Source organism: Poecilia formosa, unplaced genomic scaffold (assembly GCF_000485575.1).
Source record: "Poecilia formosa unplaced genomic scaffold, Poecilia_formosa-5.1.2 Scaffold2, whole genome shotgun sequence".
In the NCBI taxonomy this organism is placed as follows: domain Eukaryota; kingdom Metazoa; phylum Chordata; class Actinopteri; order Cyprinodontiformes; family Poeciliidae; genus Poecilia; species Poecilia formosa.
In genome coordinates, this window is record NW_006799941.1 from 6587770 (window position 1) to 6615234 (window position 27465).

A 27465-nucleotide genomic window follows, 5' to 3' on the forward strand; every position below is an offset into this window, starting at 1 on the left:
TCCAAACGGAGGATGATTAAAAGCCAAACAAAAGGGATGACATGGTCTAATATTACAGTCTCTAGAAAGCCTTTGAAGTATTCAAATTCCTTGGATTGAAATGTTTTTGTCATGTTGCAGCTCTACACCTCAAAGTGTTTTCTTGGAACTTTGTGACAGACAAGAGCAAAGTTTGCAGCTTTAAAAGATACTGCAGACCATCTTTCCAAAGATGAGTACAGTGTCAAGCAAACCTGTCAAGACATGACAGGGAGGGACCTAATCGACAAGGCAGCCAAAATCCAGACTCTGGAGGAGCCACACTGATTCACAACTCGGGTGGGAGAATCTGTCTGCAGGACAACTTTTAAAATATGACCTTTGTGTAAGAATGTCAAGAAAGGAATTGATTTTAAACAAAAGTTTCAGAAGGTACTTCAAACATGGGAAAGTAGTAGATTTGGTCATGACACAAAAAAAAGACAAACTTCTTGGCCTATGTGTGAAGGAAAAGCAGTCCCACACGTCGCACCAGTGAAACACGGCGGTGGTGGCATCATGCTGAGGGGCTGTTTTATTGGTAAGGACAAGAAAGGTACATCTGATGGGGCTGAATGCAGGACTGGATGAAAGCTGTTGGTGGTGGCAAAAGAAAAAGTTTGACTGTGGTGGAATTTCACATTCTAACAATGTTCCTAGCACAAAACCACGATTACAGACTGATTTCAGTAAAAACATGTTCAGATGTTTGAGTGGCCCAGTCAAAGTGTCGACCCAAATCTTGAATTTATACAGAGGTTTGAAAATTGATTGTCACAGATATTCTCAATCCAATCTAACTGAGCTGCAGCTCATGCAAAGAAAAATGGGCAAAATGTAAATCTATAGATGTGCAAAGCTGGTAGAGACATATCTGAAAGAGAAGCAGCTGCAATTACAGCAAAACTGTGGAATATGCATATTGTCAGATTCATATTTGTAGAAACGATTTAAAATCATATCTGCTTTTCCTTCTGTAACTCTGCATTACTTTGTGCTGGTTGAAATAGTAAGAATATATAAAAACAAATACTATAGGGTCAAAGTCTCTCGCCATATTTTAACATTACGGAATACTAAGAAAAAACATTTAACCATAGTTAACACCATAAACAAATTCTCGTATTATTTTCGTATGTTTATAAAATAAAGTTACAATTTCTTATATTTAAAGAAAAATTTAAATGGATCAAAGAAATATGTGGTGTCTTTTAAGTTAATTTGGACTGCGAATTTATTTTATACTTAAAGATTTTTTTTTTTTTTTTTGCTGTAACCTTTTGTATAATTACAGTCCAAAAACTGTAAATGTACAAACCAACATAGTGTGGATTTCAGTGAGAAGTTGTAATAATAAGCTGCATCTGTTCATTTGATATAAGCAGTTGACTAAACAAGCACTTGCTGAAGTGTATGATTTTATCTAAAAACAATCAGTGTTTTGTTGACAAAACTTTGATTGTTTAATCAAATACAGGTGAGAAGGGAAGTGGAGGTCACTTCCTCAACTCAGATGAGCATTATCATTTTTTTTTCTACAAGATTTTACCTTGATGGAGTTTTAAATGTTAAAGGAGCATCTTTGATGGCCGGTCTGCTCCCAGTCACCATGGCAACTGTGACAGTTGGTGGATTTCGACGAGAACTCGGAGAAACAACTTAGTAAAACCATAAATGAGGCTTCTGAAGCATTTTTTTCTCAATTTGTAGCTTAATGTAGAAGACAATTGGTCACATGCATTTCTGCAAGAAGATTTATTTTTGCCCACTTAAACATTTCTGCCATTTATTACAAATCAATTGGTCACAAAATTCTCGTTTGTTGGCTTTCTATTCATGTGCCTTGCATGCATACCCCCTACTGGTTGTACCTGGCAACAAAGGCAGCAAAACGCATGGAGAATAAAACAGAACACAAAGAAACACAAAACAACTACAACTAACCACAACATAACCAAGGCAATAGTCAAATCATGTGACCAAAGAGCTTTGTCAACATCAAAGTTGGTCACACAGTGAGATATTGTCCTACATTGAAGTGAAACCCGGGTGAGGTAATCAGTCTCACAAATCAAGTTCATAATAAACATAATTATTATAATGTCATCCTGACTTTGGGAAAAATTTACACGAGTGTTATTGTTTAGAAACCAAACCTGTCTCTATCTTTCTCTTTTTTTTTTTTTTACTAAGATCTGTTATTGAAGCCACTGCTAAAATGTAATTTAAAAAAAAAAAAAACTTCTCAAAATTTCACTTGACTTACCCTCAGATTATGTACATATCTATCGTTCCTGTTCCTGTTTTTAACCCCTTAATGTTAAATCTGTTTGCCATGTTTGTCTCATTAGTTTCTGCACTTATGAATGAATTCATTAACCCGTATTTCTATCTCTTACATGATATGGAAGCAGTTTTACTACTTGTATATTTTATTTGCTTAGTTAAAGCTCCTTTTGTGACTATGTTCCTCTTTTACTGTGCCAGTAATGCATTTTCTACACTATTCCACTTTGTAGGTCTATTAGATCAGTATTTCAGATTTTCTACCTTGCTGTTGTTGTTGCTTTGTGATGTGTTGCAAGTATTTTGCATATCATTCGAGCCACTTTGGATTTTTTTGTGGCACGTTTACTTTGCTTCTCCTTTTAGTTGGTGGCATTGTTGACCATTTAAGTTATTTTTTAATGTTTATTCCTCAATGTTGTCATGTTTTTGTTTTAATTTTGCTTGTGGTTCTTGCTTGTTCTGAGCATCATGCACATGCCTCTTGCACTGCCTTTTCTGTGGTTTCTTGTTAGGACTCAGCAGGCCTACTTATACCCTTACACACAAACTTTTAAATAAATAAATCATTACTGAAAAGTTTATTCATTTCAGTAATTAAATTTACAAAACGAGGGTTCAGGTTATCAGGTTAGGTAAGTTTACTGGTCATTTAAGTGCAGTGATGGTCAATAAAGCAGATATCGGCAATTCAGTCCTCCAGATTTCAGGGGCATTGATTTCTAAACATAAATTTTGCATGTGAAAATGTCCATATGAAAAGAAATCTACATTTCATGTCCACCCAGGTGAGATGACTCTGGCGTCTGATACATCTGTATGCAGTGGCTCTTGAAAATCTAACACCAGCTGCAGAGTTTGCCTTGAACCCCTTAAGGTGGAGGATGTGCCCGTTGCTTGTGCATCTTTTTCTCTATTGCACTTTTCCCCTTGCGCCTAACTTTCTGGGAATACGTTTGGATTAGCTTCTTTAGCAATCACACCTATAGAGTGTATAATTGACAGCTTGATGGTTAAAGGTCAAGTCTTCAGTCTAACCCTTGCTTGCACAGGCCATAATAAGGCAATAATAATTTCTACATTTTAGTTTCTGATAAACCGAATTTTTGTTTCTATTAGCTGTAGCAGAAGCAATAAAATCATAAAAAAATAATAGATTCTTGAAACATACTTACATGTGTAATGTATAATTTGAATGGAAAACGTCCTTCATTTTAAAATATGCATACTTTTGTAATACCGCAGATGTAACGCTAGATGTCAGCAAAACCCCGCCCTAAATTATCCGGTAAAGTTCCCGATGAGTAATCCACGCTTTGTCCGGCCTCTAAAACATTACATCAGCATCTTATTGGGGACCATTTCTGAAAGTACCCTATAAAAATAAATACCATCGGGAAGTTGTCACTCCGGAAAGCAGCGCACAGCTTTCTGACAACCGCCGCCCCGTGTTGTGTTGGAGGGGTGGTTTAATAAACAACTGTGCTCTCCCATCTTCCTCAAAGCAGCGGGGTATTTTATAAGTAGACCAGCCGAGACTTTGTGCCAGGACCCACGGCGACCCACTGAGTGAAGCCCACATTGAAGCTTCATGACCGACCTTTTCTGTCGGGATACACAGATACGACATGGCTACTGAGAGCATAAGAATGAACGGAGATGCTGACCGAGGCGACGAAGCGGGGGTAAGACATCCTGTTTTTACTGGGCAGCAAATATCTCCATGTTCAATTCAGTTCAGTGAGCCATTGATCCCCAGCGGAAAATTTTAAAATTGGTCGTTTTACAGATAAAAATGTAACTTTGGGAGAGGTTTTTACCTCATCCTTCGTCCGCCCGGTCAAGCTTGATGCTATAGAAAAATGGAAACAAGATTAATTTAAAGTGTTTTGAGTCCACGTATAGAAAATAAAATTTAGCGTTTAAAATGTCATAGCAGCAGTTGTAAGCGTTTTCTGTTTTTTTTTTCGTAGTCAGGGTGACTTAACTTTCTTTCTGTGCTTTGTTGAGGATCAAATTACACTTAATGACAGATGACACGGGGCATTGTGTCTGCAGTGTGCATTCACTCCTCGGAGAGGGATCAGGTGGGTTAAACAGTGACCCCCCGATCCACTGACTGACCCAAATCTGGAAAAATGTGATTTTCAACAAAACATCTTTGTTCTGAAAGTGTGTAAACTAATCCTAACTTTGGTCTTGGCGTTACCTTTTGTAAATGGTCTTTATTTATAAAGTAAGTTTGATCAAAAAGCTTATTTGTATTCCTTTAAATAAATAAAAAAATAAAAAATATATATATATGTACTTTTTTTACAACTTTACTTTGCTTCATAGTTTCCCTTTAAGCTCCACTCCCTTCCCCCTTTTTTTCCATTTCTATTACAAACGTGTATGAAACAAGTTTCATACACGTTTTATTCTGGTAAGTATTTCATACTTTTCCATACTAAACCTTCCAGACTTCCCACTTTCCAGTCCACTGAGCTTAAAGATTAGCATTTGCTAATGTTTGTTTAAAATTGTAGCAAACTTTTCTACAGTTGGCTTTAAATATTTAATTGGAGGAAACAAACAAACAAAAAAAAAACAACAAGAAACCAGAAGGAAAAACCTGGAAAGGGGGTGTAATTAAGACACAGTAGAGGAAAAGCAAAGGGCCATAACAATATGATAGACATCAACGTGGTGTTAATTCTGGAAACGGAAACATCCAACATTTAAACACACATGCAGAGTATGTCACATAAAACCCAAATAAAATAGCTCCATTGTGCTAAACTGATGTAACCATAATTGCAACATGGGAATTATTATCTGTTTATAGCATTTTGGCCTTTCATACTGTGCAAAAAATGTAAGGTCACAGATGACTAAAAGTTTTTTGTGTTGCATTATAAAGGGGGGTTTTCTTCTCAGGATGAGATCGTGAGAAGAAATAAGTTTCTAATAATAATAAGTGGGATCCTACAGTAACTGTACACAGATGAGGATGAATAGATGGAAAGAGAGTGGAGAGTATCTCACTGATCCCTGAATGTTGTGAATTTAAGGAGTGACAGCAGCAGTAAATAATGACTTTCATATTTTGTCCGTCAGCACTTGCCAAAAAAAAAAAGAAGCACATTTATAAGAAGATCAAGATCAAGATAAAAAAAATAAAAATATTTAGAGTTGAGGATTGAAGTGGAAAAATGCTTGAAAATCTTATTTTTAGAGACGTGTCTGTTTTATGTCCTCTGCCAGTATGCGTGTAAGTGGTTTTCTAGAATCTTAGTGCAAGATATTTGAAACGTCAGATGATATAGGTTGTAACCACAAAGTGCAAAGAAGGTTCAAATACATATGTGTGTGCAGGTGTGTGTGTGTGTGTCAGGAGAGGATGTGGTTTGAACTGAAGTGTATTTGCAGCTGTAGTTCTGGGCTCTGCTCTTCTCTGCTGGTCTGTCTTCAGTGACAGAGGCTTTCAGCTTCGTATTTTCAGTCTTTATTACACATCTTATTGTTGCAACATTTATTTTGTTAACCATAACCATTTGTCCCTTTCCTAACTTCTTCTTTCTTTCTATCTATCTGTATTTCTTCCTTTCTTTGCTTATTTCTGTCTTTGCTTTTGCTTTCCACTTCCACTTTCTTTTTCAGGTTCCATATTTGAAGCCTGACCACTATAGATATATATCTACCATAAAGTCATAGTCAGCTTCAGTATTTTATGTTTTAAAATGAAGATAAAGGACTGAGAACTCAAAAAAAATGTACAATTCTTACATGAATACAGAAGTCAGCCTAGATATGAACAGCAATTATCATTTGCTTATGTTCTCTACTGTCAGGTTTGGACTCTCACTGTGGGTCCTGAAACACACGAGGCGTCCCTCCTGTACAATAATAACATCATGGTTGAAAGGACATTGAGCAGTCACACTGCCAGTGTTTACTTAACGAATGTTTGTACTCTGCGACCGAATCAGACGTCTCTGTAGCGGTTAGTCTGCAGGCTGGAAGTTGAAATCCTGATGAACTACTGCTGTTTAGAATATTTAGGCTAATGAACATTGTGCTCCATAGTGGAAAAGCCTGCATACGTACTGGTAATGTTTCATAAGGAAAGAGTGATTATAGCTGGTGGCAGGTTGTGGCCCTCATGACGCCCTGTGTCGGTTTACCACAGAAGCATCTTTTTTTCTTCTTTTGTGGCCTGACCTTGTTGGTGCAGCTGCAGAAAGAGGAATAGAGGTGAACCTCAGAGGTTCAGAGGGTGATGTTGCCACTCTGGGCACAACGAGGACAGTGTTGGGCAACTGAATGCTGCTCCACCCAAATAAAAACTGAACTGACTCTACCGAAATACAGCATGATATCAGGGGTGTTTGTAACGTGTTTGATACGTTTGATTCATCTGTATCTGAGGTATCAAGCCTTTCAAATAAAGTACATCTATGACCTCCTCAGTGACCTCCCATAGCTCTGTTTGACCTGTTACTGAGCCATGTTATTGACCTAAATGCTGCTTTTCAGCAAAAGAGAACTTTCACTTCTGTTAAGTTTTTCCACTGCAAACAAAACTTTAGAAAGTGTTCAATTCCGATTTTTTTTTTTTTACAACTACACTCATCAACCTTGTTCTTTTTTCTTTTCTCCCTAAATAATTTGATTTATTTTACAAAAAAACTAACTTAAAGTCTTGATGATTTACTGCAACGACAATTACATGTTTGCATCTACACTAACTTTGTGCTCACACACACTTCTTCCTCTGGCCAGTTATGTTTTCACAAGAAAAAGAAGATCAGTAAGTTTCAGATGAAAATAAATTTCCAGTATGATGTCATCATTTTTTATAGATGAAGTAACTTTTGAAGGATCGATTTTGCACAAATAGGAATAAAAGTGAAACCTCAGCAACGCATTGAGGGTGAAGTCCAACATTTACTAAGGGCTCATCTAGAGCAAGGTTGAACTGAAACCTGCACAGAAAACTAATCAGTTTGTATTCATGTTGAAAATCATTTGTTAATAACATGGAAAAAGAATTATGAAAGCCTAAATCTGATGTCAGGGTTTGCGTTCGTTTTCAGGAATTTCATCGGGAAAACCGCATCATGCGGCGGCGCGGACCCCTGAACATGAACCATTACGCCAACAAGAAGAGCGCAGCAGAGAGCATGCTGGATGTGGCTCTGCTGATGGCTAACGCCTCGCAGCTCAAGGCCGTTCTCGAGCACGGACCGAGCTTCACCTTCTACGTTCCCCTCATCACTCTCCTCAGCATCTCTCTCATCTTACAGGTACTGGTGGGAGTTATGCTCATCTTTATAGGTAAGCTGGGGAGTTTTGTTGCCTCGTTTCCGTTTAATCAAGTTGTCATTAGATGTATTTCTCATTATCGATTGAAGATATTTGTATGAAGGCAATTAATGTTAACATACATGGCTCTGAAAATTTATGTGCCGCTATAAATTTCTTGCTTTTCCTTTCAACAAACATTTTAATGTCAGACAACGTTAGCTTGGTTAAAGCTAAAAAGAGTTTTCCGAGGTGTGAACTTTAACTAGGTCACTCCAACACTTCATGGTGTTTCTTTTTTAAGCAGTTGGGTGACATGCCTATGTGCTTTAGAGCACAGTCATGCTCTACAACCCAAGTCTGCTAGAGCTCCAGGTCACAAACTGAAGCCCAGACACTGACCTTTAGGATTTTCTAATAGAACAGGATTCATGTTTTTATCATCCATCCATTTTCCGTCACCCTTGTCCCTCAGTGGGGTCGGGAGGGGTGCTGGTGCCCATCTCCAGCTCACGTTCCGGGCGAGAGGCGGGGTACACCCTGGACAGGTCGCCAGTCTGTCGCAGGGCAACACAGAGACACACAGGACAAACAACCATGCACACACACACACACCTAGGGGCAATTTGGAAAGGCCAATTAACCTGACAGTCATGTTTTTGGACTGTGGGAGGAAACCGGAGAACCCGGAGAAAACCCACGCATGCACAGGGAGAACATGCAAACTCCATGCAGAAAGACCGGGGCCGGGAATCGAACCCAGAACCTTCTTGCTGCAAGGCGACAGCTCTACCAACTGCGCCACTGTGCAGCCATGTTTTTATCAATTACAGCAAATTTTCCAGGTTCGAATGAAGCAAATCAGCCCCAAACTGTCACACCGCTACTATCATGTTTGAAAAATTATTCTTAATTCTAAATGTTGGTCAATACTGAAATGTAATTCATTAATTGCTACAGCAGTTAAATTTGAAAAGCTATCTATCTATTGGTATGTGATATTTTAAAGTTTGTGTGATACTGAATTTTAGATTTTAATTTTGATGACTATAAGTCATAGTCATCAAAATAACAAGAAATGAAGCAATCACTTATTTCACTCTATATTTTATGATTATAAGATAATGTAAGTTTAACTTTCTGAAGTGAGTGAGTGAGTAAAATTTTCACAATGCGTTTTTGAAACAGAGCTGGATTTATTTAATATTATGACTGATCTTACTTTGCTAACCTATTACTCACAAATACCTGTGTGTAAATTAATTGACAAAGATTTCCTTGCTTTAAAATGTGAATATTTTGGATTGACCAAGCAGTAGAATCAGAAGTGGAAAGTTTTAGCGACTCTGGACAGGTGTGAATCCGCCCCAGCTCCCCATCCTGCTCTTTCCTTATCTTATCCTAACAGAAAAAAAAATTGGGGGAGAGGAAGTGAAAGTGGGGGGAGAGGAAGTGTTTATAGAAACCTTACAGGAAGTGGTTGCCTTTACTGTGAGCTGGTTTTGAAAGAGTTCTGTTTACTATCGGCTGCATGTAGTCACAGGAGAGCTGGAGCAGCAAAAGGGAAGTGGAAACACGGGTTCACCCTCTGCTTAAAACGGATCCACATGTTGGATTCCCAGACTAATGAGGCATGTCATCGCCCTTTGGAGGAGTCAGATGGTTATTCCCCATTTACAGGGCTGTCAGATGGTGTTAGTGTTTATCAAATCCTTCATAAATGATTACTTCAAAGGTATGAAAGGAAACTGCCTGTCACTGGGTGCTGCCCCCTAGTGGGAAAATGTAGTTTCTCCAGCTCAGTATAAGCAAAATATTATGCTTTTCTTCTTTTTTTTTCAGTTAAGTGGAATCTGAACGATGAAAGAATGCATCACAAGCTGGACATCTTGGAAAGCTGTGTCATGGCCTTCATCTTTGTCATAGTGGTGGTCAACGTCTTCATCACAGCTTTCGGCGTCCAGCAGCCCCACTCGCAAAATTCACCGCCTTCTTGACGTGCTCCTTGCTCATCAAGACATTATGAGTTTTTATTATTTACAAGTTAAATGGCCATTTTATATAATTGTCTGCTATTGTCTGACTCTGTGTGTTTTGAACAAAATTAAGTGGTTAGTTCTTATTTTCTCATCTGTTACTGGTGCAAAATCATTGTGACCATTTCCTGTCATGTTAAAATATTTTTCATATCGGTTGTTGTATGTATGCATGCCTGCTGCTTATTAATGACGGACTGTATAACCTCAGCAAAGTTAAATTATTCATGAGCCCAGAAGGCTTAATGCAGTACCGTAGCTTTACTGAAGGAGAGGTGTGTTGTTTACAGTTTGAATTTTTTAATAATGATGTGGTATGTGCGTGCTTTTTGAAGTGCTATGCAAAATGCAATATCTTTGACTGTCTTCCATACATTAGGTCAGTGCTTCCCAAACTTTTCAGTGTGAGGCCTGTGAGCCCGAACACTGGTCGAGCGTACATTGTACTGCCTTTTATTTGTTTTTAAGTACTGTTTTTATCTCTTTTAACGGGTATTGGAGACATACAGTTATGTATTTGTTATTTAGTGTTTGAAGAGAATCTCAAGATCCTACACTTACTGATTGGGTCCCTGTGCAAAAAAATAATAATAATTTGAGTTTATTTACTGCATTGTGCAGTTGCTTTGATTAAATGTTTTATTTACTTTTTGTAAACAAACAAAAAAGAACAACCAGGAATATTTTACAGCTTTAAATACTTCTATGCACTGTGACTGCTCATGTACTATATTTTTAAAATAAAAGTAGAAAAGTTTTATTTTCTCTCCTTTGTTTTTATTTACAAAACAAATCAGAGCTTGTACAAATGATAGTACTTGCAAAAGTAAGGCATTTCTACAGTAGACACATCTTGACAAAAGAAGACACAGTGAAGATAAAATTTAGCATTTAAAATATGTCAAAATTGAGGCCACTCTTGAGCATTAGCTTCCGAAGCCCCTCTCAGTGGCTTTAGTTTCTTAAAAAAGAAAAACAACAAAAAGAAACAAACCATGTAAAAACATAATATATTATTGCAATTCATTTTTGCATCCTTAATATTTTTGCAGTGTGACCTATTTCACAAAAAATCCACAAGACCATATATAGCCGTAGGTTAGGAAAACAGTACATCAATAGCAGTAATCCACTTCTCAAACCAGGCTTAGAGCTTCATTATAAACACTACTACAGTTTCCCTCGAGAACTATATCACAGCGGGCCAACAGGAAAAGTAAAAAATTTCCGCTCTGTCTAGAGGAAACAAAGTCAACAAAGTGCCAGAAGAGGGCACGTCCTTTCTACAGTTACACATTTTATACAGGAAACATGGTTCTACCCTTTTGAATGTAGATGTTTAAAATTAGCAGAGAAAATGCTATCTGGTAACAAATAAAAAAAAAAAACTTGGTTAGAGATGCCACGAAGTAGGTGGCAATGCCTTAACCGTATATGTGTTGCAGGCCACAAGGGCCAATTCCATCCTTGTCAAGGGGAGTGCTAACCTTCTCTCCTTTCATACAACACACAAATTCCCAGGTTTTTCGTCACTATATATACACCGACCTTCACCGTCAGTTTCACTTACGGTTCTACTTACCGAGATACGAAAACTACAAAATTGTATTACTTTACAGAACAATTAACTCAGAATCAAGATAACTAAAAATAAATTTCATAATTTTGTTTCTTTTTACTATTTTTCCCCAGTAATAACTATACCCATAATGCACTGCGTTCGAAAGCGCGATACTATTGGCGGAGAGTATCACGTGATAACTATTCACGCTTTTACCACATTATTAGTCTAGTAAATACTTCTAGCAATATCTGAAGGTGTTTAGATTTTCACGCTTTAATTCTTGTTTGCTTGAATATGAGAAACAATTTTTAAAGACCCCATGAAATTCAATACAAGTTTAATAATGTAGTTTCCTTCATGTCCACAAGATGGTAATCACGGTACGGAAACAGGTTTGTGACCATCTGGTTTTACTTTTGCTTTATGTTGTTACGCCAATTTTAGCATTTCTTACATATGGTGCCTGGCAAAAGCATCCATGCTACTTGAACTATTCCAAATCTTTTTCATGCTACGATCACAGACTTTTTTTCTTTTCCACCTGTGTGTAATTTAATTTCTATGAATACAGCTGTCCTGTGAAGGCTTTATGGGATTGTTAGAGAACATTAGTGAACAACCACAGTAAAGTATTTAAAGAAGATTTTCATGTAAATCAACATCGCATAAATAGCAAAGCACAATATTATCTGAGAATCGAAAATGTTTGTCGCAATGCAAACCTACAAAGACAAACATTTTATGGCCAACATGCAAAATGTCACAACCAACATGGTGATAGGAGAATCATTATGCAGTGGGGATACTTGTCTTCAGCAGAAACATGAAAGCTGGGTAGAGTTGATGATAGATGGAACAAAAGTCTGGGAGATTGAGAACGAAAACTTGCTAAGGGCTGCAAAAGAAACTGATCAGAGGTTCATCTTGTAGCAGACACATAAACATGCACTTGACAATTTATAGCAAGTCTTAAACTTCTATCCCATCTCACACAACTTGAGCAACTTGGCAAAAAAGAATTAGAAAAATATTTCAATGTCTATTTTTGCAAAGCTGACAAAGACTAGGTTTTTATTGGTAGAAAAAAGTTGAAAGTCATTATAAATATAATTATAAATTATATTGTTTTGGTCTGTCATACAGAATTCCAATAAAATATATAAAATTTGTGGTTGTTCCGAAACATAATATTAAAATGTGGTCTCAATGGACTGTAAGGTACATACAGAAATACACTGAGTACAGACTAAACTCAATAACCTAACATTTCATCAACTCAAACACCAACAAAAAAAAATGCAGAGGTTGGTGCTTTTATATAAGAATTCATTATCCCTTGATTGTTTTTAATTAGCATAAAATTAGGTAAATTTATGTACAAAAATAATTTACATTATTTTATTACACAGTATTACCCTCAAGTGTATTCGTCCCTAGACCACTTAGCAATATATAAAGTGTGACCTAAGTGTCAAATGTGTCTCCCCTTGTCATTCAGATCAGTAGCAAAAATAATACGTACTTTGCATAGTTCATAATGTGTACAAAATCAGAAAAAAAAAAAAAAAACAGTTTTTTTTTGTAGTGTCAGAAATTCTGATGCACCAAGTATGGAGATTACCCTTATTACTTCATTATGCCCTCTTCGGTGTACCAAATAAGAACCTCCTGCGCTTTTCTCTTCAGACCGAGGGCGGCCATTCCAAGGGCCTGGCTGCTTCCCGACACTTTAGCTTCTACAAGCAGAAAAAGGCACCTTCTTAACATCAAATCAGTTCATTTAGATATATTGTATAACTGGTCATATTAAACAATTTAACTGAAAATAAAATTACCGCCATAGTAATAGAGAAAAGCTATTCCCACAGCAAAGCCGAAACAGCCCAGGAAAAAGAGAGGACCTGCAAAGTGTACATAGGAATACAGAGGTCAGCATTTAGTCAGGTTCTTTTTCCATGATAGATAACATACTATATAAATAATACATTTATTACATTATTAAGAGTTGTTTTACTCTGAAGTTCCTTGACATCTTAAAACAAAGGCAAATTGTAATGTAAAAAATAATTAAAGATATGTAATATCTATAATTATAATTATAGACTGATATTGATTTATCAGTCTATAAAATAACCATTTCAGAAACATAAACAACTTTAGACATTAAGTTCTTCTTCAGAAAATTAAAAAAAAAGGCTGAAAGCCATCAGTATGTGGAATACTAGGTCCTCATAACGTCACGAGGCATAAAAGCAAAAGGCATAGAAATAATTTGCGTGATGAAATACGAGGTTATGTAGCTGCAGCAAATGCTTGTAAAGTGGAATCCTTGTGTCTCCTAACAACAATGCTTACGCAAACTGAAAATGCTAACAACCCAAACACAGAGAGAAAACCTGCATAGGCGTCACATTACCTCTGTCGTTTAGAACGTTTCTCTGTGAGTGGATCTGTGGACTTGTGAGTGGATTCAGAGAATCTGGGATTTGGATGGAACAAAATATTAAAATGTCTCAAGAAATATTTTGGAAACATCTAAACAACTAACTGACATATGACCAAGATGAAATTGTTTTGACAAACCTCTGAGGCGTAGCCGTGTTGGCAAGCTGTAGTATACCTCCTCCACATGGAGGTGGAGCGCTCTGTAAAACTCCCTGCAGGCTTCATCACCTTTCCCCTGGAGATGTGTCAGGAGCTCACCCAGGCGGACGCTTGTTGGTACGTCCAAATTTCTGAACTGACAAACAAATGCACATACTTTTTCTCAGTCGTAATCAAACTGTGGTTTGTGGGCTCTCGTGCCACGCATTCAAATGTTTTAAATATCTGCAGAAAGTCTTAAAATAGCCACTAATTACCAGTTTTACCGAGGTTTATATTAGACATGGCACAGACATACATTTCTTTACTCCCTCCTCTTCAAAATGGAAAACACAACATGCCATCAAATGAGACAGAAAGTGAAATATCTGCATTAATGTAGCTAAAGGTCTTATTATGCCCATACCTACAGTCAGAGCAACATTTAAAAGCAAAAATTGAAACAACTTTATTGTCACCAGGCACAGTGACCAGGATGGAGAAGTCAAAATAAACCATCAATGCTCACTGGGACAGAAGTGAAGCATTTTGGGGTCACACAATGTAATAACAACCAATTGTTTTAAGAATTTTGTATACATTTTCAGTCGTGGTGCAAACAGCCTGGTGTGATTAAGACAGTGAAACGCATCAGTGGGACTTACTCTCGTGGCCTCCTTGTCGGTGAGGATCTGCGGGTAGATTCTGTTGAGCTGCAGGATGAGTTTGTCCACCAGCTCTGTGTCCAGTCTCTGCTCAGCTCTGAGGAAGACAGTGTCCTCTAACAGCTGCTCGCGAAAACTATCTGTCAGTAGCAGAGAATAATAAAATAATCTTTCAGCTGTCAGATAAACTAGCTTTCAATTAAATAAAAAAAAAAAAGCTAAAAGAGAATACATTTGACCATTTTCGAAAGCGTTTTTGTAGCGCGTAAAAGTTTCGTGGGGTATCTGAAGACCTGCCGAATTAAACCTTTATTAAGAAAAAGTTCAGACTCGGGCTCCACTAATGTCAAATGGGGTATTTTGAGAACTTTTCAGAAACCAAAACATTGACATTTCACCGTCTTTGACCAAGCGAGACAAAACGCCACGACGGCACTGGTGCGGTAATGGCCGTCATATGGACGTGACGGACAGGGTATAACATTGCAGACGGGAAGATTCGTGGTAAAACGAACTTTTATTTCGTTTTATTAGTCAAAGAAAGGCACAAACCTCCCATTGTAGAATGAGTCCCCTCTCTGTCCTCTGTTTGGACACACCTTCTGACGTCATCACGTCGCTAAAGCTGTCTTGAACGTCAACGTTCTCCAAAAAAGGGAGACCATTTTCAGCACAACAGCCAGAGGGGGTAAACAGTTCTGTCCATTGCTACAGGCATTTAGTTTTCAAACTAAGCGGATATTCATTTGTTTTTAGAAAAACCTGATCATAAATTGTCAATAAATTTTAAATACATTTTATTTTAGCAGTACTTGACTTTCCTTCATCTTGGGATGGCTATTCGGTAAATATTTGTATATCAGTAAAGTGCAAACAGTCCTTTGAAATACAACTTTTTCTGCTGATTGGTTCTTAGCACTTGTTGATATGTAGTATAAGGTGGGTTAGTTTAAATTTATAAGGCCTCTAGATTTTAATGATTTCATGATTGGGCAAAACAGACAATTATTATCAAGTGGAAGAAGATAATGAATGTTTGCTTGTTTTTTTATTGCAGTGTACATTTTTACATCCTTTTTGTGGAACCACATCTTTTGTGACCCAGCTTTTCTAGGGTCTGAAAGATGTTCACATTCTTTCATTCAAAAAACATTGTAAGATTGAATGGAAAGTACGTGTGAGCAGTAATTTTCAACGTTTTTCCATGGACTCTAAACTGGATTTAGACCATTAGAACTTACCTTGATCCAAACCATCCTTTGTCAACGTTTTTTTTTTCTTGAATTGCCCTTAATTTGGCTCTCTACAGTTTCTCTGCCAAAAAAAGGGAATCCCACAGCCTAATACTGCCACTACCATGTCTCACCTTACCTTTGGCATAGAATGCGTTGAGGATTTCATAACCTTTGAACTTCACATTTTGTCACACTACAAACAACTGTGAATGCATTTTACTTGTATTGAAAGCAATATACCAACACAAAGCAGTACAAAATCATAAAGAGAAAATGATACAGAATTTTAAATTTCTTTTGACAACTAAATACTTTCACGAAAAACAAAAATTTGCTGAAATTACACCCAGGGACAGCATAAGAAGGGACTAAGCAAATTTACATAACACTTCAAATTTATTTTTGGGAAAAACAAAAATATTTTTTCTTCCCCTTGACAATTATGTGCGTTTTTTGTTGGTTTATAATATAAAGCACTAATAAAACAAACATTGTTATTTGTAACAAAAGGAACAGATGATTAAACTTGAATACTTTGGCTCGGCTGTGTATCCGCATTTTAGGAAATAAACTTTAAAAGTAGCAGAAAATGTTCAGCACTAAAGACTGGAAAGACCAGCAACTCAAATAAACACAAAACTCCTCAGAGCTGTGAAAGTCAGGTTTATTTCTTCACCAGCTATAACTGGAGGTAGTAACAGAAGCCAACAAACAAACTTTGCTAGTACGTTTTTGTTTTAAACAAGAGCTCATCCATCATTACTTCGTAACCAGGCAGCTAAATCTGACCTCCCTCATTTACCAAGAGAACAACGAATCCTGTTATCTGAACAGACACAAATAAATACAATTGCAGTCATAACAAAACATGTAAAAATTAATACTTTTAAAAAGCACAAGCACTTTCTTTTTTTTTTTTTTTAATTCAGCCAGGATTGAAAATTGCACTTGTACAAACAAAACACACAATGGCACTGCACTTGACAATGTATGACCAAAATGCTAATACAAAAAGATGAATTAAAAAAGTACTTAAAAACCTCTTCATGAATAAAATCTGAATGAATACTAGTATGTTTTATTAACTTATAAATCTTTAAATAAATTTGCATTAAAATACTGTTCCTCAGTCATTACGAGTTTACTCATGGACTGGCAAAAAATTGGCACAGCTAAATTTTTGCCACATTTTTTGCCAAGCTGATTACAAAACCAAATCTGCTCTCCACTCAATCACCCTACATTAGGGTTATAACAATATGTAACATTATTTCCTGAAAACGCATACCTGGTCAGCACATTGGTTGCTCCGTTACTGGCTTTGATTTAAAAAAAAAAAGATCAAGGCGAAACAGGGCTTGTGAAACTCCTTCGTCTCTCTCGTTCAAATTTTACCCAATAGGACAAATAGTTTTGTTTTTAAAAACCAGCAATCTCCTACTTTACTGCTAAAAATAAATTAGGTTACGATATATTCAGAGAGCTCAATGTTTGACCAGGGAGCAGGTGGGACAGCATACATCTCAGTTAAACAATACTGAATAACACAAACATAATTTAAAGAAGGAATCTGTTAGGAGGAATAAGTAATAAAAAGTGCTCAGTTGTGGTAACAGACAAACGTAATCAGTGAGGAATCCATCTCTGCCCTTCCCCTGGTTCAGCAATCAGTGGTGCATTTACTTGGAAGACTGATGAAATCCAAAGGGACGCTGGTGCGTCGAGTCGCTTTCCTCGCTCACATTGTGACAAAAACTACATTAAGTGTTGCGGCACTCTGCTATAATGTTCTTGGCAAATACTGGTGGTCGAGTTCTCGACTTTGCACAGATGCAACCTGGAGTGTGCCAACCGTCACACTGACAGACTTTTTTCTTTTAAGGTCACTTGTCTTGACGGGTTTACTGCAATGGAAAAGAGAAAATGATCAGCGTTTCAGCTTCTACAGACATCTGAAGTTTAAGAATAAAATGGAGACATCTACTGGAGATATCTGAGGCAAACAAATAGGAACGCGAGGAAATAAATAACTGATTTTATTACAAAACAAGAATTACAAGAAGATTTAGGAAATGAATCACTGCATTTTGTAGAGTAACTAATGACTTCTGTGCAACTACAAGGCTTTCATTCAATTGAATGTATTACTGAAAAGTTGCTCTACTTTATCCTTTTTCTTTTTAGAGCACACATTTGTTACAGAACATGCTGGGAGAGAAAATAATGGCAATATTTTAGAAATCTATGGTCATGATCTACTTACTGTGGAAAAAACACAGTAATGCTATCCATATTAACCATTTCAGCTGTTGATAAACACAGTCTGTAATGAAAACTATCTGTAATTGAAAAGCACCTAAAATTGCTCGTTATATTACAGTACATATTTCAGTGATTTTAGTTTTGTGTTTTACTCTCACTTGATCCTACTGTACTTTTAGCTCTTATTTTCAGGTTTAATTTAATTTTTTAACCCTCTTTAAATACATGAGGTCCAGTTACAGCCTACATTTCTTACGGATTATATTTTAGAGATCATCTGAAATAGATTCAGAACTAAATGTTAGTCAGAAAATTAGCAGTGTGCTTATTTAAAAGTTGTTTTAAGTATTATAAACTATATAAATGCACATTTAAAAGCAACTGTTGTTCCTTCACCCTGTAAGTAGATGCTGTATGTTCTCCTAGTAAATAGATAAATATTCAAACCCAACAGATGATTAATAATTGCAGAAAAAGATCAGGAACCTGGTGTTAGAAGTTTTAGCTACAACAAAGATGGTCAAGCAGAAGAAATAACATCTTAAGCTCTGGAAATGCAAAAAGCATCTCATTTGCTGCGAGTCCTGCAGTTTACCATCTGACTTACATGGTGGCCGGAGGAAGCTCCCTTTCCCTTTGCTTTGCCCTTTCCTCCGGCCGCTGTCGCACTGTTGCGGCGTGCCTGCTCGTGGTCGAACTCCAAATCCTCGAGGCGCTGAGTTAAAGCCAGTTTCTGCTGAATAGCCATCCGTAACAGTGAGTTCAGCGTCTTCTTCTCGTCCTCGGCTGCAGCCAGCTGCCTCTGCATGTCATCCAGCTGGGTCACGTACTCGTCGCATCTGAGAGAGAAGCAGAAGAAGAGGTTTAGAACGACGTAGGAGAGGGGAGGGGAGAAAAAAAGAAGATGGCATGGATGCACATTTCTGCCACTAGGGGGGAGTAACGTGGCTGAAGTTGTTATTTTATTCCCAAGACAACTTTTCCAGATGGAAGGATGGATTTCCTGCAAGCTGAGTCAGTATTACATCAGACTGCTCCCACAATGCTTTGTGTCTTCATAGATAGAAAGACAAAATAATTATAAAGGAAAAGCAACATCAGGAAATGCAGAGGTGCTAAATAAGAACTACTATGTCAATCTGGAGCTGCTTTTAAAATTAAAGTGATGACAATATGCATGCGTGCTGTTGGCAAGTCTCATGATTTTCCTTCATGTTTGGGTTGAATAGGGAAAGTTACCGGTGCCACTTAACAAATCAGAATATCTAAAAGCTTATTCATTTATAAAAAGGAAACTATAGAGAATGAATTTTGATCATTCTGGTGCCTCCCACACTCCAAATAAAAAGCAAAATTTACTTGAATCTAAAAAAGCAACAGTCTTTCTTTTTCTCTTCAGCGCAAGTCAGGCTTAACATAATATTTTTGTTCAGGAGTGGATTAAAACAACGATAGCTCATGTCCCGCTTTGATTCACAATCATCTCAAAGGTTCAGTTATTCCTGTTCCTTGTGCACCTTTTGCCACCCCAGTTTTTTCTTCCACTCAATTTCACATTAATGTACATGTATAGCGCTCTCAGAACACCATGTTTATTTTTTTTGCCAAATCTTATTGTGGCCAACTTTCTTTCCTCAGTCAGAAGTCTACCCCAAAACTGTGAAGGCCAGAAGACGCCTCTCATTTTTCATTAATCTTTTTAAAATTCAAATTTCCCGAGAAAGTGAATTTGGGGTTTTCATGCACGCGAAGCCTACAATTATTAACCTTAGCAGACCTACAGAAAATTGTTGCCAAATACTACTGAGTGTAATAAATCAATATCAGAGTTTCACTTTTGCAATAATTTAGTGACGTATTAACTAATTATCTTTTCAATTATATTACCATCTGTCTGAGGTATGCTATGGTCAAAAGTAATAGTTTGTCCAGTTTGTTTTAATATGTTTATACTCTCTTCTGCTAAGAAGTTGTAAGGATCTTATACGACTGCCTTCGTGTTGCTCAGAGTCACATTTTACCTTGTAGCAAACATGGCCCGAAGAGAGGAGAAAGTAGCTGCGTCCTCCTTTAGAGCCTTGAGTTCATTCCGGAGCTTCATCATCGTCTCGGTAACCATGGCCTTCTCACTGTCGTATTTGCTCTTGAGGTTGGCCAGGGCGACTTCTGCTGTCTAAATGGACATTTTACATTTACATTAATTACTTGCAATTCTGAAAACTGACAAGACAGTACATGAGACAGATGGCAAATGTAAAATCCTCCTCTGACCTGTTTGTTGGCCTTGAGCACAGCTCTGAGAGTGGCAATTTGTTCCCTTTTGGTGCTGAGAAGCGACTTGAGTTTGAGAATCTCCTCCATGCAGGCCTCTTTGTCTTTGTCTGCCACGGCGCTCAGCTCCAGGTTGGCGAGCCTCTGACGGGACAGCTCGGTGGTCCGGTCCACCGCCTGCTGCAGGTGGCGGATCTGGTCCCTGATGATGGCTACCAGGTTGTAGATGTTCATGGGCTCGGGGCGATGCTCTGGAGCTGCAGCAGTCACCACAATGCTGCAGGACTCGGACTTTCCATTGTCGTTCTCACCCATCAGCCCGCTGGTCAGAAGAACAGTCTGCTGCTGCTCCTTCCCTTCCTGCCCTCGTCTCACCAAGGCTTTGCCGTCTTTGTAGTAGTCAAGCATGACCCGGTTGGGAGTCTCATTGTTGCACATGCACACGTGGTTGTAGAGATTGGCCAGCTCTTCGCTGAAAGCTATGAGCTCATCCTGGGCGACGTTGAGGCTTCCGAGGGATTCTCCTGCAGCTGCCGTGGCCAGACGGAGCTCCTTCTCCAGGCGGGACACCTCCGCTTTATCCGCTTGGTTAATCCTCTCCAAAGAGAACAGCTTTGACCTGAGGTCTTGGACGTCGCTCTCCAAACGCGCTCGCTCGTCTTCGTACTTGGTTCGGCACTCCTCGTACTGAGCCCTCAGCGTCTTCAGCTCCTGCCTCAGTTCTCCGGCTTCGGAAACGGCCACGGTGTACTTGCACTGCAGGATCTCCGGCCCGTTGATGTCCAGCTCGTAATAATCTCCGTCGTCGTGGCTGTCCCTGTCTTTCTCGGTGTCGAGGGCAGACTGGCGCTCCTTGCTGGCCTGGAGTTTCCGCATGGCGCTTAGGTTTTCAGTCAGCCTATTGACGGTCTCCTTCTGCTCGGACACCGTGCCGTAGGCCTGCTCCAGCTGCTTCTGGCTCTCCTGCAACGAGTTCATCAGGGCCATCTTCTCCCGCTCAACCTGACGCACAAACAAAATAAACCTCTTAAATGACGCGGGTCACCATTTCTCTTAATAAATATCTATTCAATCCTATATGAGAAAGTTTGTTACCAACCACTGGTTAGAATCTGCTCAGTCTCATAACACAAACTTAATTCAGTCAAGATCTTTTTCAATCATTCTTGTTGAGATTTTTAGTTTCTCAATACGTTATCGAACTGTTCTGTTGCCCATCATTAAGGCAAAGCTACAACCACAGATCAGTGCAGCACTAAGTATAACTTGATAAGTTTAGAAGTGATAATTCTGGAGTGTTGAAAGAATGAGACACTGAAACTCTATATAATAAGATTTCGTTTCCATAACGTCTTAAAATTAATGGCAAAGTAAAGTCCTGGCTTTGTTCTCACTATCAAACCACCACGTTGTTAGGAACGGTCAACAGACTAGTCTAAACAATATTCATTTTTGATTAAATAAGCCAAAAAAACATGGCTTATTTAACATACTGCTTTAGGAGAAAATAAAACAATTACACTCAAGGTGCATCTCAGCATCTAATACCTGAGCAAGCTGTTGCTTCAGCTTCTGTATCTCAGAGATGTTGAGCTCACTCAGCAGATCATCCACCAAGCTAGGAGCCGGCTTGAAGGCCTCTCCTCTCTTGTTCACCAGCGTTCTGTTGTCCTCGTCGCTGTCGCCCATCTTCACCAGGCCATTCTCGAAGCCTCTGATCAGATCGTCGTTGTCAGGCTCGTGGATGGTGGAGGGATCCTCGTGGAGTTTTGGGTTATCGATGGAGATATTAAAAGAGCTGCTGTACACGGACCCCCCAATGGTCATGTAGTGGGAGAGCTCTTTGCGCAGCGTGGCCTTCTGCTCGCGCTCCGTTTTAATCGTCTCTAAGGCTTCTGTGAGCTGCCGCTCTGCGATTTCTCTCAGACGCATAGCATCCTCCAGCTGGCTTTGGACACACTGGGAGTCCTCCTCCAGCCGACGGATCTCATGCTTAAGACCTTCGAACTCCACCTGTGCACATTGTCAAAATACATAAAGCAATAGTTTCACTTTGCTGCGTGGGGTTTTCTGTAATTGTGCTGACAGGCAAAATGAACTCCAGAGTATTCCAAAAACAACAACAGAAGGATTAAAGATTTTTAGATGGGGAGTGCAGGAGAAAAAACACACCAAGTAAATCATGTCTAAGCTTTGTTTTAAATGTCAAATTATTTGTGCATCAACATTTTTTCATGTTGAGAACAGAGACACTATATGCTAATTTCTCCACTTTTAGCTAGTGGGGGAAATAAATTCAATGCAAAAAATAATTGTGAACAAAATCAGGAGAGTTTGCACCCTGCAATGAATCAACACTTTCAAATATCCCTGCTCTAACATCTGACCAGGATAGAGAAAACAGAAAAAGGATCTTTGAAGATTGCCATCATTTCTATTCTGTAAAATCCCTCCAGGTCGTCCGTTTAAACTCCTCAGGTTTTCAATAGGATTTCTGTTTAGGGACTGAGACGGCATGGCAAAAATGTGGGTTTGTTGCCAGGCAAGGCGTTTAGAGATACCAAGAAACGTGCAATATGTGGTTCAGCTAAAACTGTTTTCTCTTAATGCAGAATTTGTTTCCTTCACTGAACTCAAGTTAAAAGGTCTAAAAAATTTTAAACCTCTCTCACCAGTTTACTATCAAATTTGTCTAACAATGCACATATTTCTTATATCATAAATTCTACCTCCGAACATTTGATGAAACCAGTTTATTTAACAACATAAGACTATAAGCATCTGCTTTATTTCTGTAGTAGCCGATGTGTGTCACCGTCTTAGTCATAACACAGCAAAAGAATCAGATTCACGTACAAGAACTTCATGACCATCGTCCATTTTTGGCACTTTGCTCGTCTCACCTGGTTCTGCCGCAGAACAGACACCTGTTTCTGCAGGGAGATGTTCTCCTCCTCCAGCTCAGTGTAGTCCTGGAGAAGTCGAGCTTCCCGAACTTTATACTCTCTGATGTCGTCTCGAAGCTGAGCCCGCTGCAGCTCTGCCACATCTGAATTCTGGACAGGAAAGGTGTCAGAACAGGAATAACTTTATGTTTCTGCAGCTGGACACTGGATATACTTTAGTTATTGTGGGAACTATCAACTTATTCCAGGTCAAATTAGGATCAGCGTGTAACACAGAGCACAGGTCAAGACTTGGAGAGGAAATGACATCAGGAGGACTCCGTCCACTTAACTCAGGCTACAAAGAGACTTTTGAGGACGTCCTCTGTTTTACTAACTATGGAGCATTACGTCATATTTCCTCCTGGACAAATTCAGAACTGACCCCTTTCTTGTTGCAAATGCCACTACCTGGCTAGGGGGGAAATTACTGCCTTACAATACAAATAAATAAATCTTGAAAACATCGATCCCATTTTGTGAACTCAAAATGCATTTCTGTCAAACTGCTTTTATTTTGATTGCCAGAATATTCTCCAGGAATTATTCCTAAGGGGAGGAATAACTTTTCATTCACAATGTACCTTTTTCCTCACAGGAACCAGGAGCTGAAAAAAAGGTTCTGGAAAGAGATTTTCTTCACCGGTGAAGCACTTTTCAGATTACTGGTTAACGACGGGCTGCGGCCGACCCAAATGGACAGAACTGAGAAGTTATTTAATGACTAATCTAACACACAGCACAACACAAAACATGCTAATTGAAAAGTTTTAATGCATTGAGTTGCTCTGTGTTCTCTTATTGAGATGGACAATAACATGCAGCAGCTGATTGTGATTCCACCTGTACAGTGAATTAAATCAACCCAGTTAAAATCAATGGATAAAAAGGAGATTTAATAAAAGCCCATGCTTGAAACACTCCATTCTACAAAAAAAAAAAAAAAAGGGAGAGGTTTACCTCTCTCATTTCGAGAGCAATGGCTGACAGGCGATCATTTTCTGCTTGAGCACTTAAGAGGGACGCTTTGGCCTGTCGGAGCTCATTCTGCAACTCCAGGACCTTCTGCTGGTACAGAGCTTCTTTACTGGCTGACTCCAGTATCAGCGACTCCTCCCTGCTCTCCCCATCTGCTGCCACCTTCCTGTGGGTAGAATGAGCCTGTCCAAACGCCTGAAGACAGACCAACACAGGAAGCATGGAAACAAGCCGATTTCATCAAGGATTAAAAAACCGAAAGCCGTTTTAAGTTGCAGATTTAGTTGTACATTCAAAAAAAAAAATGTATTTATTAGTAAAACATGGAAGTGTTTAAATTCATTGGTGCCAAGAAAAGCAAACCTACTTTTTCAGTTTTATTGTCTTAAAATTTGAAATCAAACATATTTATAAAATCTAACATTTTTGTTTTTGATACTTTCTGCTTCTTTATTTTTAAGGTCACCATTTCCTCAATTATGTAGACGGACGAACAAAAAAAATGATTAAAAAACCCCGCAAGATTTCACTGGACAAGCTTTAACTGGACAAATCAATTTTGTAAAAATGTCCTTCACATAGAAGAATATAATGTTTTATTTTTCGAAAATGACATATAATCACGATGCACAAGTACTCTTCACAAACTGTTTTCTGTAACTTTTCGCCCAATTTAGTGCAGTCCCCTTGGTCCCATATTGTTCCAACTTACTGACTAAAATGCTGTGATTTATAATCAAATGCTTTTCTGAGATCAATGAACACACCCACACATTTATTTTATCTATAGAGTTAGTAGTATCCTCAATAAGTTTAATTAGTGCATGTGATACTGGTCGTTTACTTCAGACGTGATTTGAGGAACAAGCAGCGGCCTGCTGTCACTGTTGGTGCTGCTGAGGCGATGACTCCAGACCAACAGTCAGTCATAAGACACGATGCCAGTGACGACAACAATAAGCCGCTTAATTATTAGAGCGTGATGAGCAATGGAATAACCTAATGTGGATGTAACTCAACAAGAGCTTACATCTCTAAAGTTGTCACTCATAGAAAGTCTCAGAAGAGGGAAAAAAAAAACTAAGTTCCTCATTTTGACTTGATATTTAGCCCACTTAGTAAGAATGTATCAAACATATTTGGTATCAATAATGTTTGCTCTGACCACTGTGACAAAGATCTAGAAAACATTGAAGCTTCTGACTGCAAGTAAAACGCCTCACAATGAGCAATTCCCAACGCGGAGAAGCGGCGTGCGTTGGACGAGCTGGAGGACAGTAAAACTGAGCCATTACGCTGAATAATTCAGAGTGAGCAACATTCAGAAACTAGCAAGTACAACAGCTAAAAAAAGCCTAAGTGGAAGTCCTTCGGGGAGCAGTTCCTCCACTGATAGCGTGGTTAGACGCTCCAAGAACACTCAGAGGGGAAAACCGAACTTCTCCTTCTAAAACATGGTGTGATTTTTTCCCACAAGTCGGGATCTTAGATGCCAAGTAAACAAAGACATAAGAGGCGTTGATGTCTTTTTGCTTTGGGTTCACAGCAAACACAACTTATTAATCTATCCAGATAATGGAAACAAAGTAAAATCAATTATTTCCATTTCAGGAACAACACATTTATTTAGATTGCTTCTGGCCAACATTTGCTGTCTTGGCACTGTGACAAATGATATTTTAATGACTTTATCACTTTTATACCTTCTAAATCGTATGTTGATTTAAACAAGTGTCACCAGTTATATCACTGCCATAGAGAGCCTCAATGAACATTAGTCAAATAATTAGCAAACACTGGTGGTTGTCCAGGCAATTCATTATGTGCAGTGATATTTAGATAATAATGAAAATATTGTGCAGCCTTATCTGTCACACCACTTTCCTGTAGGCTGTGAATTCAAGGCATGTACTGTTTGTATTTAATTTAACTCATAAACATAACTTATATTTTAAGAACATTTAAACCTGTAAAATAACAATAATGATAACAATAACAACAATTACTGTTATCATTTCAACAATAATAAGTTGTATATGCCATAGGAAATATAAATAATTACTTATGCTATGAAAATTACTGATGGATTTCTTAAGAAACAAAATGTAACGTATCTCATTGTCAGAATGTAACATTCAAGCTTAAATTGAATTTGTATGCAGGCTGAAATCGTCTTTGCTTCTAATAAATGCTTCTATTTTTAAGCTATCAAAACTTTTAAAACTCAATAATCTGAATTTTATTCTAGCTTCATTGTCAAAGCAGAACGTTTACTAAAGATTAGCTTAGTGAATGTAATCCAGAATTATTTTTAGTGATTTTAAGTCACAGGTTTCAGTGTAAATTGAGGGATATATTTTGCACAGAATTTCAGCTTTCAAACACTTCCAGCTGTCCTATATCATTATATTTTTTCTAGTTTAAGAAAATTTTGCTATCGTGATACCTACTTTAGTATCTGCAGCTGCTGTTTGCTGTGATTGTATTTTAACCCTGAAGTGAGTTGTGCATGCAGGAAAAACATTGAAGTTTTCTGTAGTTATGAGCTGGAAATGTTCATCTAAACAACCCTTTGAAAAAAAGAAGAAAGGGGAAGTGGATAAAACCTGATTAGGAGATATTATCTCACCAAAAGATTTACTTGTCAGTGCTCAAAAGGAAATGTCTGCAGCATGTTTGTATTTTCAACCACCATCAGACTGTTCTTCAGAACTCGACCCCACAACAAAACAACAAACTAACTTTGCAAATACAATAAGTTACTGATACTTAAGTTACTGAGATTTATTTGACTAGAGGGCTTTGGTTTTTACATACCAAGGGCAAGTGTGGGCAAGAGACCAAGATGTTGCTTCTTTGCCTAGTTTTATAGCATAAGAAAAACACTGTTTAGCGGATCCTAACCCAGCTGACCTGCTAATAACCATGATTATTAACACATGCGCAGAACATTTAAACCACTATGTGCGATATTAACCAGGTTAACGTGCCTCCCGGTCACAGTTAGGGTTACCTCCGACAGCCTGTCAGCACTTAAACATATCCGTCTGCGTGGCTTAGACCTCAGCTTACCTCCTTCAGCTGATCCAGCTCCTGTCGGACCGTCTCGTATTCCGCCTCCATCTCATCGAATCGCTGCTTGAGCTGCTGCTTCTCCTCCAGGACGGCCAGCCCGTACTCCGCCGCCTGGATCTTTTCGTGAGTTGTCTCTCGCAACTCGCGGGTCAGACGGTCCACCTCGACTCGGAGCCACTGCGGCCCAGCTTCGGTCACCAGCACCGCCTCGGGATAGTCCTGCTCCTCCATAGACATCTTGGCGAACCGCCGATTCAAACC

The 27465-nt window shown here is 38.4% G+C and overlaps 3 protein-coding genes across 4 annotated transcripts; 1 reads left to right on the plus strand and 2 right to left on the minus strand.

Moving 5' to 3' along the window:
- The first annotated feature begins 3675 nt into the window (after positions 1 to 3675).
- ninj1 (ninjurin 1) lies at positions 3676 to 10386 on the plus strand. Its single transcript, XM_007552200.2, has 3 exons — positions 3676 to 3989; positions 7383 to 7623; positions 9433 to 10386. Exons 1-3 carry the CDS (start codon positions 3933 to 3935, stop codon positions 9585 to 9587), a joined length of 453 nt encoding a protein of 150 aa, XP_007552262.1. The 5' UTR covers positions 3676 to 3932; the 3' UTR covers positions 9588 to 10386.
- Positions 10384 to 15098, minus strand: card19 (caspase recruitment domain family, member 19). The gene is made up of 6 exons (XM_007552211.2): positions 14991 to 15098; positions 14439 to 14578; positions 13774 to 13930; positions 13607 to 13669; positions 13026 to 13091; positions 10384 to 12926 (listed from the first exon to the last, which is right to left on the minus strand). Exons 1-6 carry the CDS (start codon positions 14995 to 14997, stop codon positions 12817 to 12819), a joined length of 543 nt encoding a protein of 180 aa, XP_007552273.1. The 5' UTR covers positions 14998 to 15098; the 3' UTR covers positions 10384 to 12816.
- A 1218-nt stretch (positions 15099 to 16316) lies between these two features.
- On the minus strand, positions 16317 to 27465 carry LOC103138138 (protein bicaudal D homolog 2-like). Of its 2 annotated transcripts, none has more exons than XM_007552246.2 (8): positions 27202 to 27465; positions 24112 to 24324; positions 23110 to 23262; positions 21755 to 22219; positions 20207 to 21208; positions 19957 to 20108; positions 18543 to 18774; positions 16317 to 17577 (listed from the first exon to the last, which is right to left on the minus strand). In XM_007552246.2, exons 1-8 carry the CDS (start codon positions 27439 to 27441, stop codon positions 17575 to 17577), a joined length of 2460 nt encoding a protein of 819 aa, XP_007552308.1. In that variant the 5' UTR covers positions 27442 to 27465; the 3' UTR covers positions 16317 to 17574. The 2 variants fall into 2 exon arrangements, with proteins under 2 accessions (XP_007552308.1, XP_016527303.1); XM_016671817.1 differs by having other exon boundaries at positions 18531 to 18774.

What these genes read in the sequence shown, in the direction of transcription:
- LOC103138138 (XM_016671817.1), bottom strand. Translation starts at nt 27,441, where the DNA reads ATGTCTATGGAGGAGCAGGACTATCCCGAGGCGGTGCTGGTGACCGAA. An exon ending in AGCTGGATCAGCTGAAGGAG is followed by an intron (nt 24,325 to 27,201) that starts GTAAGCTGAGGT and finishes GTCTGTCTTCAG; the next exon opens with GCGTTTGGACAGGCTCATTC. An exon ending in TTGCTCTCGAAATGAGAGAG is followed by an intron (nt 23,263 to 24,111) that starts GTAAACCTCTCC and finishes TTTCCTGTCCAG; the next exon opens with AATTCAGATGTGGCAGAGCT.
- card19 (XM_007552211.2), bottom strand. An exon ending in CCGACAAGGAGGCCACGAGA is followed by an intron (nt 13,931 to 14,438) that starts GTAAGTCCCACT and finishes TTTGTTTGTCAG; the next exon opens with TTCAGAAATTTGGACGTACC. An exon ending in AAACGTTCTAAACGACAGAG is followed by an intron (nt 13,092 to 13,606) that starts GTAATGTGACGC and finishes TACACTTTGCAG; the next exon opens with GTCCTCTCTTTTTCCTGGGC.
- ninj1 (XM_007552200.2), top strand. Translation starts at nt 3,933, where the DNA reads ATGGCTACTGAGAGCATAAGAATGAACGGAGATGCTGACCGAGGCGAC. An exon ending in ACCGAGGCGACGAAGCGGGG is followed by an intron (nt 3,990 to 7,382) that starts GTAAGACATCCT and finishes GTTCGTTTTCAG; the next exon opens with GAATTTCATCGGGAAAACCG. An exon ending in AGTTATGCTCATCTTTATAG is followed by an intron (nt 7,624 to 9,432) that starts GTAAGCTGGGGA and finishes TTTTTTTTTCAG; the next exon opens with TTAAGTGGAATCTGAACGAT.